Source organism: Pollicipes pollicipes, unplaced genomic scaffold, assembly GCF_011947565.3.
Source record: "Pollicipes pollicipes isolate AB1234 unplaced genomic scaffold, Ppol_2.1 Scaffold_4740;HRSCAF=5597_pilon_pilon_pilon, whole genome shotgun sequence".
Lineage (NCBI taxonomy): Eukaryota > Metazoa > Arthropoda > Thecostraca > Pollicipedomorpha > Pollicipedidae > Pollicipes > Pollicipes pollicipes.
The window spans coordinates 759,554-774,547 of NW_023596545.1; the positions used below are offsets into that span (position 1 = coordinate 759,554).

A 14,994-nucleotide genomic window follows, 5' to 3' on the forward strand; every position below is an offset into this window, starting at 1 on the left:
ACCCCTTGTTTCAGTGCACACACTAATACAAGAGCTCATGAGCTGTCATATTTTCAAAAGTCAAACAGCACAAGGTCATACGACTTTTAGGTTTATGTTCAGCGAACCATTGCATCCAGAAATTTAGTTCGTCTTAGATTATTACTGTTGCCAGAAGCTATTAAGAATACTTTTTCCTTCCACACACAACTCTATGGTTAATTTAGATATGCAAGAAGCATTTCCACGATCGGAAAATATTTGGCAGTATATCAGCGTCCCTATTTTCAATACCTTGATTCTGCTCCATCTTCCTTTCCCGTTCTCCGTCGTGCGTGTGTGTTTGCGTATGTGTGTTAGGGTGGCGCCGTTGGTTGGGCGGGTGCTTTAGGTAAGTTTGAGTGACCCTCCTCTGGGCATTCCTGCAAAGCGTTCATTCCAGTGCTGGTAGTGCGTCTCAAAAGTGTCGTGCTTTGTTCTGGTCTTTGATGGAGGCGCCCCTCCAAGCTTCGATTGTGTTAAGCCGTACAATTCCAGTTTTTGCTGTTGTAAAATGCAGTTTTGCGCAGGGAATGCCAATGAAAGCGGTAGCATCAGTGACTGAAGTGTGGAATGGCCCATAGGGGGGGGGGGGGCAAGCGCCTTTTCATATTTGACCAGATGCATTTTTGCCTTTTAGACATTAAGCTCTGTGTTGTGCATTTCATGGCAAAACAGTGCTTAAAAGGGATCCTTGGTGTTCCCAATGAAGCTTTTGGGGATTGAAGGGCCCATTCAGATGTGCTCTGTGGTCAGGGCATCTGGTATTACCCTTGAGTCAGGAGTAATATCAGAGAGACTCATGGAAAATTAGTTAGGGTGCTGGTAGTTGGTAGCCTGTAAAAAAATTATGGCATTTATAGTTAGTGAAACAATGGGTTTTAGCATAAAACAGCAGGTAACAGTGAAAGGAAAATTAAATAAGAGCCAGCAAAGTTCCAATTAATGGTGATGAATCATAGTTTTATGGTTGATTGTGTTGTGCATGTATGTTGGCATCACCTACAATTCACAAATTAGAGGCCAAAGTCATTAAAAATAGCATAAATCTATCAATTTTGGAAGCATTATTATTTCATTTCCCCCTATGACCTTGATTTTTAAGTGTTAGGAATTTGTTAGGAATTAGCTGGATGGGTGGGTGTTGGTTGAGTAATAACACTGAATAAAATGCAAATACTTGTGTGCAATCAACAAATCATGTTTATCTGTTTATATATACCTGGTCAATACACCAACATACCTATAGCTTATGTAGTATTTTCCCATGTATGATAATAAACTGACAAGTATACCTTATAGTTGAATGCTTAGTGCCAAAGGGGTTTTAGTCCTGTGTCACTCCTCTTAAGTAGGTAGATGGTTTCTTTATGTTATGAATATCTTGGTGCTGTCCTTTATGCATATAACTGAAATTTTCAATATTTCAGAGCCTGCATGCTTTTTTGAGGACTTACGGCCACTAGGGAGAAAGGTTGTCCATGCCTTTCATTTTCTGTAATAATGCATACATTAGGTCAGGACTAAAGAACTATTTAGTCCAAAGGTGACTTTTAATGTTCTCCATTAGGGTAACAGCCTTTTGGGATCATTGGTGCCACAATCAGTCTGTAAAGACTGAGTAAGCTCCTACATGCATCCAAGATTTAGGTCACTATTTTGTGGGTGTTATTTATAGTGTATTACAGCCATTAGGTTACAATGATCAGTCAGCTTAACTGCTTCAGAATAGACAGATTTAGTTATTTCAAGTCTTCAAAGAACATTTTTTTGTTGACATGTTGTATTATGTATAGAGTGGCTGCATGACAAAAACTCCATTTCAAATTTCATTGATAATTTTTTTTAAATCTTAGATTGCACATACATTTTGAGATCATTGTGTACCTTATGTCCTTAAGGTAGGGAGGTCCAAGTGAGTGAAAGTGATACAATCAAGTCAAAGATACCATGTTGCATTGGAACAGGATAATTAAGCTTAAGCCTAAGCAGTCAGATATGCTATACACATGACTTTTGAAGGAGGAGTAAGCAGTCATGCATGGGCAAATCATCAACTGACTGGAATGGCCAGGGTTTTGATGGCAGATACAGCAGATCCCTCAAAAGTTAAATGCTAGCTAGCATCTGGGCAGTATGATGCCAGCACATCCCCTGAAGCAAGACTGGTTGTTCACAGGTTTTTTTGTTATTGCAGGGTTGCTGTCAACATCCACTTCAGAAATATTGGTGTGAAGGCAGAGTCCATTTAAGTGCTGACAACTAATAACATTTGGTATTGGTGCCACCAATGGTAATGTGCTCTGATATTTTAGTTCTGTGACAAGGACAAGTCAGCACTCAGCACACTTTGAAGATTTTAAATAATTACTGGGTGTGATGGCTGATGCAGACAAGCTGAACATTGACAGTATCATTGCTCGGTTGCTGGAAGGTGAGTGAGTCTGCAAGATTGTGGGAGTTACATAATGTATTCTCAGTCTGATCCCAAACTTCTCATAAACCTCTGAGAACAAGATCATGATCATTCTTCAATTTTTCTGTCTGTCATTTGTTGTGTCATTGTTTTGTTGCTTACCAGTTTTATCACATGTTCAGTTTCATTTTTTAGCCATTTTATCTACATGTATAATGTTGCTGGCAAATGCACATCAGCTTACAATATAGTTGAAGTTGTGTGCATCAGCAAGCTTCTGATTGAGGGAGGTGCCCCTCCCCATTCCTGTGACATTTGAGCCAGTGGCTGAGGGGGGCACCAGTTCATGACGTGTGTAAGATGATGGCAGACTGGGACACATGTGAGCTGGGGGAGGCATCAAACTGTGACTTATGTGAGCTGGGGGAGGCATCCACCCATGACAAGTGAGCTGGGGGAGGCATCCACCTTGTGACTTATGTGAGCTGGGGGAGGCATCCACCTGCAACCTATGTGAGCTGGCAGCGCTGAGAGACCCCTGCCGCTGCTTACCATTGGTAGAGGGAGGCCCCCGCCTGTAACACGTATGAGCTGGTGGCGGAGGGAGGCCCCTGCCTGTGACGCGCGGGAGCTGGCAGCAGAGGGAGGCCCCCACCTGTGATGCGTGAGAGCTGGCGGCGGAGGGAGGCCCCGCCTGTAACACATGTGAGCTGGCGGTGGAGGGAGGCTCCCGCCTGTGATGTGTGAGAGCTGGCAGTTGAGGGAGGCCCCCGCCTGTGACGCGGTGAGAGCTGGCAGCGGAGGGAGGCCCCCCCCCCCCGCCTGTGACGTGTGAGAGCTGGCAGCAGAGGGAGGCCCCCGCCTGTGATGCGTGTGAGCTGGCGGCAGAGGGAGGCCCCTGCCTGTGACGCGTGAGAGCTGGCAGCAGAGGGAGGCCCCCGCCTGTGATGCGTGTGAGCTGGCGGCAGAGGGAGGCCCCTGCCTGTGACGCGTGAGAGCTGGCAGCGGAGGGAGGCCCCCACCTGTGACACGTGTGAGCTGGCGGCAGAGGGAGGCCCCTGCCTGTGACGCGTGGGAGCTGGCGCGGAGGGAGGCGCCTGCCACTGACGCTAGCCGTGTCGTGCCAGTGCGGGGAGCGCGACCCGGCAAGAATGTGCAGCTGACCGAGACCGAGATCCGCGGCCTGTGTCTCAAGTCGCGCGAGCTGTTCCTGCTGCAGCCAGTGCTGCTCGAGCTGGAGGCGCCGCTCAAGATATGCGGTGAGTCGCGTCGCTCGGCGGCTGGGCGGAGCCGCGCCAGGCCGAGGTACGGAGCGGCCGCCGCACCGCTGATGCCGGCTCTGTGGCTGTGACGCTGCTGCTGCCAGTCTTCACAGCCGTCAGTTCCATTTTGCTTAGGCCGATAAGATGTCGGCAACTGATTAGAACCTGTACTGTGAAGTGTAACGACCCCAATCGCGTGATAAGATTGTCAGACAGAACGAAGGTGTGCTAGGTGAGGTGTTATGATGCATCACATGATTTTGTCATTTGTTTTCTGCCATCTGTGCTGCTGAGATTTACATATTTGTCATGGTCGACTTCTTCGTATTTCTACTCGGCTCATTATCATGTGCCATGTAATTAAATTGCTATTTTTAGAAACCTCAGAAAAGCAGGTGCCAAAACAGTTTTGCCCGCTTTTTTTATGGATGCGAGAAGGTAAGAAGATTGGTATGTGAATGTGTCTAAACTGGGCGCTTTTTTTCTGCGGACGTGTTTTGAAACGTGTTCCTGATGCGAATTTCTCCTACTCCTGATATGACGAATATGGTCATAATTGAGTTACGGCTGGCTATTCCATGGCAGTGCATTGGTGGTGCGGTGTCTGCGCCTTGTTCACCGCGTTTCCCGCATCACGCCGTGCCGGATGTGACGAGCGCATAGGCGCAAAATGACCATTGTAGTCGACGCGCTCTACAGAAGCGATGAACAACAGGCGGTCGCGCTCGACCTGTGGCGCTCTGGTGTCACGTGACCGCGGGTCGCGCCCGCAGGCGACATACACGGCCAGTACTATGACCTGCTGCGACTGTTCGAGTACGGCGGCTTCCCTCCCGAGTCCAACTACCTGTTCCTCGGCGACTACGTGGACCGGGGCAAGCAGTCGCTCGAGACCATCTGCCTGCTGCTCGCCTACAAGATCAAGTACCCGGAGAACTTCTTCCTGCTGCGGGGCAACCACGAGTGCGCCAGCATCAACCGCATCTACGGCTTTTACGAGGAGTGTGAGTGTGTCGCCCTGGGCCCGGCCGGGCGGCTATGGCCGGCTGTCGGGTTTTGTCGCCGCGCTGAGGGCTGGCTGGTGGTGGTGGAGGGCTGAGCAACGCGTCCCTCGTTACTGACCGCCGCTGCGCACGTAGTCTTAGTCGTAATAGCGGTCTTAGTCGGCTGGTACAGCAGTGTAAGCCGTGTTAAGACGCTGGATTGTGCGTGGTCGGATTTCTGCGGTTGGTTCTGTTTTCGGAGGCGCGGCCGGTGCAGGGGGTGGAGGGAAGGCGGGCAGCTGCCCTGCCGGGTGACGCGTGCTCCGTCCGGCAGGCAAGCGGCGCTACAACATCAAACTGTGGAAGACGTTCACCGACTGCTTCAACTGCCTGCCGGTGGCGGCGATCGTGGACGAGAAGATCTTCTGCTGCCACGGCGGCCTGTCGCCGGACCTGCAGAGCATGGAGCAGATCCGGCGCGTGCCGCGACCCACAGACGTGCCCGACCAGGGCCTGCTCTGCGACCTACTGTGGTCCGACCCCGACAAGGTAACCCGCGCCGGACGGCCTCAGGTGCCGGAGACGGGGGCCTGCTCTGGTCCGACCCCGATAAGGTAACCTGCGCCCGACGGCCTCAGGTGCCGGAGACGGGGGCCCGCTCTGGTCCGACCCCGACAAGGTAACCTGCGCCCGACGGCCTCAGGTGCCGGAGACGGGGGCCCGCTCTGGTCCGACCCCGACAAGGTAACCTGCGCCGGACGGCCTCAGGTGCCGGAGACGGGGGGCCTGCTCTGGTCCGACCCCGACAAGGTAACCTGCGCCGGACGGCCTCAGGTGCCGGAGACGGGGGCCTGCTCTGGTCCGACCCCGATAAGGTAACCTGCGCCCGACGGCCTCAGGTGCCGGAGACGGGGGCCCGCTCTGGTCCGACCCCGACAAGGTAACCTGCGCCCGACGGCCTTAGGTGCCGGAGACGGGGGCCCGCTCTGGTCCGACCCCGACAAGGTAACCCGCGCCGGACGGCCCCAGGTGCCGGAGACGGGGGCCCGCTCTGGTCCGACCCCGACAAGGTAACCTGCGCCGGACGGCCCCAGGTGCGGGAGACGGGGGCCCGCTCTGGTCCGACCCCGACGAGGTAACCTGCGCCCGACGTGTGACCTCGGGGCCCGTCATGGCCCGATCTCGAGACGAGGTGCGAACTTTGGGCTGACACGGACATGGTAATCGGGGTGACGGATTACCGTCAACCTCGTTGCGCCCGCTATGGCTCTCGAGATAAGCTTGTAACCGTGTTGAAAGTAGGCACTACTAAGAAACTGAACAGTGCAACCGATCTGCACGTGCACACGCCAATGGACGACCGCGTTCACGTGTGGGGACTTTCACGATGGATGTCTCTGGTTCGACCCTGGTATTAGACATAGTCCTTGGTCTGAAAGGTCCTGTGCTAGCCACCAGCCATATTGTATGACGTCTGTCCGTGTGGAGCCGGCTGCCGCGTCTGACGGGCTCCCCCCGCAGGACACCATGGGCTGGGGAGAGAACGACCGGGGCGTCTCCTTCACGTTCGGTGCCGAAGTGGTGGCCAAGTTCCTGCACAAGCACGACTTCGACTTGATATGCCGCGCTCACCAGGTCAGTCCGGTGGGGCCCGGACCCAGCGGGCGGCTGGGCTTACCCGACCATTGCCCTGCAGTGCCCTGGCGGCCGCCGTGGCCCGCGCGCGCTCTCGCCGTCGTCGGTTGCCTTTCGAGTTTTTTTTTTTCGAACGGAAAGGCTTCACTGATAGGTCGTGAGCAGGTCACTGTCTCGCACAATATGCGTTCTTAAGCCTTCCGCTAAATTCGACAGTCGAGTTCATTGTTCGCATGCCTGGTTTGCACGACAGTGTTTTGCATGACGTCACGATACGTCGTCATGAGCTGATTTCACCTGGCGGCTTCCGTGCCGGCCGTGGACGCGGCCGCGGCGCGGTTGGTCGGCGTGTGATATCCCTCCTCTCATGGCAGGTGGTGGAGGACGGTTACGAGTTCTTCGCCAAGCGGCAGCTGGTGACGCTGTTCTCGGCGCCCAACTATTGCGGCGAGTTCGACAACGCCGGCGCCCTCATGTCGGTGGACGAGAGCCTCATGTGCTCGTTCCAGATCCTCAAGGTAAGTGTGGCCGGCTCGTGGTCTGGTCGGGTGGCTGGCTGAGGCGGGATGACCGTCCCTATGCCGTACGGCGACGAGAGCAGCACTGAAGTGGAGGTAACAGTTGTGGAGTTGTTCTTCTCGCCATTACTAGCATGGGGATGTTAGCCACCAAGTGATCACCGCGTGGCAATGACGGAGTCAATGACGACTAGTGGAGTATATGAAATATCATGACTGAACCGTCAACCGCGCAGCGAAAAGTTTCGCAACGAGCCTCTCCGCTTTGCTGTACTGATCTACGACTGCGAATTCCAGTAGGTATTTCGAAATACCCCCGGTTCCTCCTTGTTATTAAAACAATGTATGTTGGGTGTCATTTTGGGGAATTGGTGTGTGGAATGGTCTCATCATCGACTTTGCGCATTCCTGGGAATAAGAACTGATGTTGAAATCGGTACTAATTGCCATTTGTGTATTGGCTTATTATTGATTTATTTGTGCGCCGTATGACAAAGCGGTTTGCGTCGTTTGGCCCACATCATAGGAATTAATTTACGTTTTGTTTTCTGTCTATGCTATCTGGCACCACTTCCCAAGTCAGAGAAAGCATGCAAATAAGCAGCCTACACCGATGGCATACGATACAGCAGCCATGCGTGCCAGGCTTCTGTCAGATTCTACGGCGGAGCCCCGGGCGAATGTAGCGGACATGTTGACCGCGGCGGGTCTGCGCCGCCGCCGGACGCTGACCTGGCGCTCCCCGCCCCCGCAGCCAACCGACCGCAAGAAGATGTACGGCGGCGTCAACGCGGCGCGGCCGGCTATCCCTCCGCGCGGCGGCTTCCCCGGTGTGAACAAGAATAAGAAGAAGTAGCCAGCCGACCGACGCGCCACTTTCATAGTTCTTTTCGCTGGCGGCCGGCCGGGGGCGCGCTGGGCGCCCGGCGCCGCGCCGCCTGGAGGCAGCTGACTGACGGCTGGGTGCGGCCCGGCCGGCGCCGCTGGCGGGCGGGTCCGGCCCCGCACTGGTGCTCAGAGGCGGTGTTGTGTGCTGCCGCTGCCGGCTCTGTTGTCGCGCAGTACAAATAGTGTTCTGTGGCCCTGACGGCAGCCGTGCGCCGCTGCCCGGCCCGGCCGTGCCTCGGCCGGCAAACCAATAAACACCTCAAACAGCGCTCTGTTGGACACCGACGCTCGCGCTGAGAGTCACGGATATGACCCACACGTGGTCCTGTGACCACTGAGCCGGCTCACTAGTGTGTCTTTATTTATGACTTGGCCTAAAACGGTGACCGCTGAGGTGATGTCCGCAACAAGCATTCAATATATCTTTTTGTCCCTGATGATGCATTGCTGATGCTGCATGTTGGCGCCGTTGACGTCACGGTGCTGAAAAACGGCCGTTACTCGCGACTGATATATTCCATCTCTGGGCTCGAGGCGAGCAGCTATCAGTATAACCACCAGCCGAATGAGATGGACTGTCGGCACGTGCGCGCTGAAACGGCCGGCCAAGAACCATGAAACTCCGTAATTGACGATAGCCCGGGCGGTGGACGGGGCAGAGCCCCGCACGTTCCCCGGCGTCCTTCTCGACCTCGCTTTACGGAGTGCACTCAACACGCTCTCCACGACACGCTCAAAAAGCCTCGGAGGCTGCATTTAAAAACATCTACAAATCTGGCGTGACACATGCTAAATACAACGTGCCAACTGGCGGTGCCCTGAGATTGGCGCCGTCCCGTCGCGGCACTGATTCGGGGTGATCCGATCTGTGTCTGCACGCGTCTGGCGCACCATCTAGCGGAGCCCGCCCAGCAGGCAGTGGTGACGTCAGCCGCCAGGCGGCGCGGTGAACGCGCCCCAGCTGTTGCGGCCGTGCAGCAGCAGGTCGTCGCGGTTGAGCCGGTCGAGCCGGGCCAGCTCACGCCGCACGTAAGCCAGGGTCTGCTCCAGCGCGGTGGCGTCCCGGCCGGAGCTCGAGAACAGGCGCCGCCAGAGCGCGCCGGCCAGCACACGGTCCTCGGTCAGGCCCTCGTCGTAGCCCAGCAACGCCGCCTGCCGGGTGCGCGCGTACGCTTCAGGCCTCCATGCCACCGACACGATCTGGCCGTCAGTGACGTACAGCGGGCTGTTGCATCACAACTGCGGGGGTATGCCACATCCATACCTCACGCGCCCGGCGCGGACGTGCGTAGGCGCCCCATCGGCTCCGCTAACACAGGATGATAAATGATACTGAACGCACATGCTAAAGCTGGTGATGCTATCAGGAAACTTATAATAATCGTTCTAGTACCTATGGGAACGAGGTAGCACTGTCAGCGCGTCTGTGAATACGAGAGACGCAAGAGGAACTGAACGCTTGAAGAGCCAAGCCTGCACACTTCATATCAGCTCGGTCAAGAGCCAGGGCACAGCCACGGGGCGCGCCGCTCACCTGGAAGTGTTGGTTGGTCTGCTGGAGCTGCTCGCTCCGCACCGTCGTCGACACGGGGCCCAGCTTCTTGGCGCGCGTCTCCAGGTCCTCCCACATGGCCGTGATCAGCTGATTGCGGCAGAACTTGCCCTCGGCGCCGTCGTCGCCCAGGCGGACGCAGATCATCCAGACGTGCAGCTCCGTCACCAGGTACCTGGGGCCGGGCGGCGCCCCAGCACCGGTCACTGGCCGGCCAGACGGTGGCACCTCATGCGCATCCCGGTGTCCGCGTTGAGCATCCACATACAAATCGCGGACGTGGAAGATTGAAATACGCCTCGTGAAATATCGTGGTGGAATCCGTGTGGCTCTCGGTGAGCGGCCCCGGCCGCCACACCGTGATCGGTGCCATCTACCGACCATAGGGAGGACCAACGTCCCAATGCCTGGAGAGCATTAGGGACGAACTACAGACCACCGTCGCCACAAAAAAGCGGCATTTGCACTGGGAGACTTCAACATAAACCTCCTCAACCCGGAGAGCTATGGTGTCCGCGGTTTTCAGACCATCCCGAGAGACTCAAATTTCGAACAGCTGGTCATCAAGCCCACCCGCCTTCACCCCACACCAACACTGCTAGACCTGATCGTCACCGACGTGACCGGTCTCCGGGACTCAGCTGAGGTTCTCCCCGAGCCTGTGGCGGACCACCAACCGGTGCTACTCCGCGCTCCCGTCCCCAGAGAGGGCCGGCGTTCCGTCACCACCACTGTGCGACCGTGGAAACGCGTCGACTGGGACGCGTTCAACCTAAGTCCGCTGCTCACAGATTGGGAGCCGCTCTACGCCGCTGGCGCGGCCAATGGCACGGTGGCCGCGTTTGTGGAAGTGTGAGCGTCGCTCCCAGATGTGCAGCGGCCCTCTGACTGGGCGGCGAGATTTCGAAAGTTGCCTCAAGCAGCTCGGACTGCATCCAGCGGGAGGGCGTGACACACTCGATCATATGGGCACCCGGGCGGACGCACTCAATGCCCACTTCGCCGCCGTTGGCTCCCGCATCGCTGCGGAGGCGGCGGCGGTGCGTGGTAATGCGGGTGCGTCCCGGCTGGACCGCGCCCGTACCGTGTCTGCCTCGGCGTTCTCCCCGCATCCAGCCGCTCTACTGGAGCTTTCTGCAGCCATCAGGAAGATGAACGCGTCGAGGGTTGTCGGTGTTGATGGTGTACCACCCTATGCAGTGAAAAAGTGTTTCCCTGTAATCGACGCATATCTTTAACATCTGATCAACTTTTCTGTCATGTCACGCACCTTTCCGTCTGTTTGGAAGATCACGCACCTCACCCAGATGTTCAAATAAGGGGCTCGATCAGACCTGAACGCCTTTCGGCCCATCTATTTTCCCTCTGTACTGTCGAAAATTACCGAAAAGGTCGTCCGCTCGCGGCTCACTTCTAGCTTTCTTGACAATCATGTACTGACGCCATCGCAATATGCTTACCGTCTGCGTCACTCGACAGGGGACGCCGTGATCGACGCTGTCGGGCGGCTGGCAAGGGCTGTCGTCAACAGCCATGTCGCGTCGATAACGACCATCGACCTTAGCAAAGCCTTTGACGGCGTTGATCACGACGTCCGCCTCAGCAATCTGGACTGGTGCGGGGTGTCCTCGGAACGGTTTCGGGATTACCTGAGCGGTCGGAAGCAGGTGGTCAGTGGCGGCTCGGCTGCCTCATCTCTATCCCACGGGGTGGCCCAGCGATCCCTTGCCGGCCCAATCCTGTCCCTCATCTTCATCGACAACCTTTGCAGCTTCCTACCCCACGGCCGCCTACTATCCTACGATGGTGACACACAACTCCTGGAATCCGCTGCCCCGATGTCGTCGGCCTGTCCAACCTGAAAGCCCGTGCTGATGAGTCCATTCGGTGCCTTCAAAACTGGTTTGTCAAATAGCCTTAAAAATACCAAAACGACAGACTTCATGCTGATCGGCCCCAAACCCTCTATCACAAACACCGGTAACTTCCACATTACCATCTCCGACACAAACATTCATCCATCATCTTCAGTGAAGGTACTGGGTGCACTCCTCAACGGCCACCTCACCTGGGAACCCACATCTCCTCTCTCGTTCGGCGCTGTAATGCAATCCTCGTATGCCTGCTCAAAATCCGTCACCACTTCACGCCTGAGGTTGTGAAGCTCCTTACCCAAATCCACATATTTCCCCTCATCCTCTACTACCTGTTCATCTGGGGTGGAGCGGCCGAGCGTCGCCTAGACAGGGTGCAAAGGGTGATGCACTTCACAGCCAGGCTGGTGAGTGGTGTCCGCCGCAGCGCTCACGTTTCATCCGTTCTGGACGCGCTCGGCTGGCGTAGCGTCACGGCACTCGTGCACCACCGGGACTTCCTGAATGTTTACAGGGCACTGCACGTCCCCGGATCTCCCAGTGCATTGCGAGCTCTAATCGTAACGCGCGCCGAGTATTCCCAATGCCAAACTCGGGCTGCTTCGGGCGGTGTCTGCTCGCTACATTTGCCATGCTTCCGACTGATGACCACCCAGCGACATTTTCCGGACCGCGCCGCCGCCACGTGGAACCGGCTGCCCGCGGTGACCGCCCACGCCCGCTCGCGTCAGGCGTTCTTGACTGCTTTAAATCACTGATTCCTTGACTGAAACTGTGTATTTATGCGTATGTGTGTACCTCTGTACTGTGTGTGGGTTATTTTTCCTCATACGACTAGGCGCAGAACAACCACCACGTGGATGCGCCTTAAAAAGAATGTATGTAACTGTAACTGTAATGCCTGTAGGAGTAATATCAGCTGTGACCGAGCTTCTAAACGTCGATACGAGATCTACTGCGGTATACACAGATCTACTGCGGATACACAGATCTCCCACCTCGCTGGGCGCCACCACCACTGAGCGTGGCCACCGCCAGCCGACTCACCACAAGAGTCCGGCCGCCGCCAGCCGACTCACCACGAAAGTCCGGCCGCCGCCACCCGACTCACAAAGACAGTCCAGCCGCCGCTACCCGACTCACCACGGGAGTCCAGCCGCTGCTGCCCGACTTACCATGAGAGTTCAGCCGCTACCCGACTCACCAGGAGAGTCCAGCCGCCGTCACCAGACTCACCACGAGAGTACGGCCGCCGCCAACCGACTCACCACGAGAGTCTGGCCGCCGCCACCCGACTCACTAAGGGAGTCCAGCCGCCGCTAGCCGACTTACCAAGAGAGTCCAGACCCCATCACCCGACTCACTACGAGAGTCCAGCCGCCGCCAACTGACCCGCCGCGAGAGTCCAGCCGCCGCCAGCCGACTCACCACGAGAAACGGCCGCCGCCATCCGACTCACCACAAGAGTCCAGCCGCCGCCAGCCGACTCACCACGAGAGTCCGGCCGTCACCAGCCGACTCACCACGAGAGTCCGGCTGTCACCAGCCGACTCACCACGAGAAGAACGTGTCGGGCATCTGGCAGAGCTGGAAGAACTCCTGGTAGTTGGGGTGGTCGGCCGCCGACTCGTACAGCCGGTAGCCGGCGAAGCGCAGCCGGGCGCGCGACACATTCAGCACGCCCAGAGAGTGCAGCACGCTGCGCACGGCGCCGCCCGGCGCCAGCAGGTCGCGCAGGGGGGCCGTCGGCTGCGGCCCTGTGTGGAGCCGCGCCGCACCGGGCCGCCGACAGCGCAGCCGGACATGACAGCGGTAAAGCAGCTGGACAGCACTGTGATGTCTCAAAGAGGTGGGATCCGCAGACGGCTGACGAGGTGCTGGGGCAGGGCCGTGGCGGTGCCAGCCGAGCCAGCCGCAGCGGGGCCAAGAGCAGGCGCATGGTAGCGTCTGTGGCAGGCAGAGAAGATGTGTGGTGCCGTGATGCAGTGCAATACAGTTAGTCCAAAATAATCATATGGTCAACATGAATCACCCAAAAATGTATGGTACACATCTTGGATAATTTTATGCTATCTCTGGTGCATTGGAGATCCACAGAGGGCACAAATATCTGCATATGGGTATCCAGCAATGCTCTAGGGAGCATCACAACATTCAATGCAGTGACATGAGCCAACATAAATGTGAGAGGGTAAAATACTAGGGGAACATTTTTGAGGATGAGGATGACATGCCAGAGAGCAATAGTACAGTGTCAATACCACATTTACAAAACACATGATGTGAGATCTTAATATAACTTACCAAAGTAGGTCATGCTTAGATTAAAGCTCACAGAAGTGGCAAATAGACAGAAACCAATGCCTTATAGATTGTTGGTGAAGTAGAGCCACATGAGTAAATGTTAAATGGCCAAATCATTTGATCATTATTTACAGGCAAGATAAAAAAGTTGTGAACACCTTTCAAAGAGCATAGCCACAGCTTGGCAGCAAATTAATTACTAGAGATTATATAACATAAACTAATTACCAGCATGCAGGACATGACAGACATATCAACCCCATGCTTGGAACATACCTACTTTGGAACTTCCTTGCACTAACAACGTGAACTACCCACACAAAAAACTCGAAGTGAAAGAAAACATCACAATTAGAAATGACACAATGCAACAATTCAATCCCCTTTCTTCTCAGCTCCTTAATCAACAACTGAATGAAATGCAGGAACAATCATGACACTGCAGCTGTAGCAGCCACAGCTTGGGAATATCTTTAGTACAGCTGATGCTTGGGGAGGTTCATGCATTACAGGATAGTGAGCAGGTGCAACATAGTGCACAAAATGCCCCAAGAGATGCGATCAAAACCCGACACGGTTTAGAACTAGGCCAATCAATTAGCACAATGACACAAAAACAAATTTTACAATAATGGTGGAAATGCTGCTAACCGAACACATGTGCAGCCTCGCAGCACAGATTACCTTCCAATCAACACTTGCATAAGCCGAATGCCCTCTCTATGCACTAATCCTGTTGCTCTTGATGCAATTCAATTTGAATAGCCATACGACACTCGCCTCTTCCTCACACACATTGCATAATGTCCATGCTCGCGGCTCGCTTATTTTAGTGGCTTTAGCTTACGTTATTCATCCGTAAAGAAAAGCCGGGCTTCGTAAATGATCCGCGCAAAAACCAGCTCGTCCTAACTATGTCAGGGGCCACTTTACAGAGGAGAAGCACAGGAAAACCGCACGCAACCAATTTTGCTTTCATAGGCTAGGCAAAACGGAAAACATGACCAGCAAGGGCCGTCATTCCAGGAAGGGACGGACAACACGTACTCCAGCCTAGTCGGTGCGGATCCGTTCTAAGAGGCAAGGCCGCTAAGAGGGGAACCGTGGTTAGTACTAATTCGTGCTAAAACTGGCGGAGTCTGGCACACATAGATACTAAACCACGCAGGCCGGTAACCCAAGGCTCCACAGAGGAAAAAAATGAAGGGCTCGTAAGGGACGAGAGTGGTGTTACGCCCCAGACCCAAGAGTATGGCTAGTGATCCCCCAGCGCACCAGCCTGTGTGCGGGCCTGCCTCCAGTTCACACGCATCTGTTTGACTGTTCTGACGCTATCTCACTTCGTTTATCCGTCCTGTCCTGGGCCTGCCCTTTGGATCACACGCATGTTTGACTGCCCTGCCGCCATCCCATTTTGTCCATCCGTCCCGTCCTGGACCCGCCTTCTAGTTCACACGTATCTGAATGATCTGGCACAATTTCCTTTAGTCTATCCGTCCTGTTCTGTCCTGCCCTGCAAGACCGTACGGAATGCGGCCGTGGTA

At 55.3% G+C, this 14,994-nt stretch overlaps 2 protein-coding genes across 2 annotated transcripts; one reads left to right on the top strand and one right to left on the bottom strand.

Moving 5' to 3' along the window:
• Nucleotides 1-282: 282 nt before the first annotated feature.
• On the top strand, nucleotides 283-8,157 carry LOC119098586 (serine/threonine-protein phosphatase alpha-2 isoform). Its single transcript, XM_037221552.1, has 8 exons — nucleotides 283-370; nucleotides 2,216-2,452; nucleotides 3,562-3,693; nucleotides 4,470-4,700; nucleotides 5,014-5,228; nucleotides 6,201-6,314; nucleotides 6,689-6,832; nucleotides 7,587-8,157. The coding sequence occupies exons 2-8, from the start codon at nucleotides 2,398-2,400 to the stop codon at nucleotides 7,686-7,688; spliced, it is 993 nt and encodes a 330-aa protein (XP_037077447.1). The 5' UTR covers nucleotides 283-370; nucleotides 2,216-2,397; the 3' UTR covers nucleotides 7,689-8,157.
• A 490-nt stretch (nucleotides 8,158-8,647) lies between these two features.
• Nucleotides 8,648-12,724, bottom strand: LOC119098838 (ubiquinol-cytochrome-c reductase complex assembly factor 1). The gene is made up of 3 exons (XM_037221886.1): nucleotides 12,702-12,724; nucleotides 9,255-9,447; nucleotides 8,648-8,872 (listed from the first exon to the last, which is right to left on the bottom strand). The coding sequence occupies exons 1-3, from the start codon at nucleotides 12,722-12,724 to the stop codon at nucleotides 8,648-8,650; spliced, it is 441 nt and encodes a 146-aa protein (XP_037077781.1).
• Nucleotides 12,725-14,994: the final 2,270 nt, after the last annotated feature.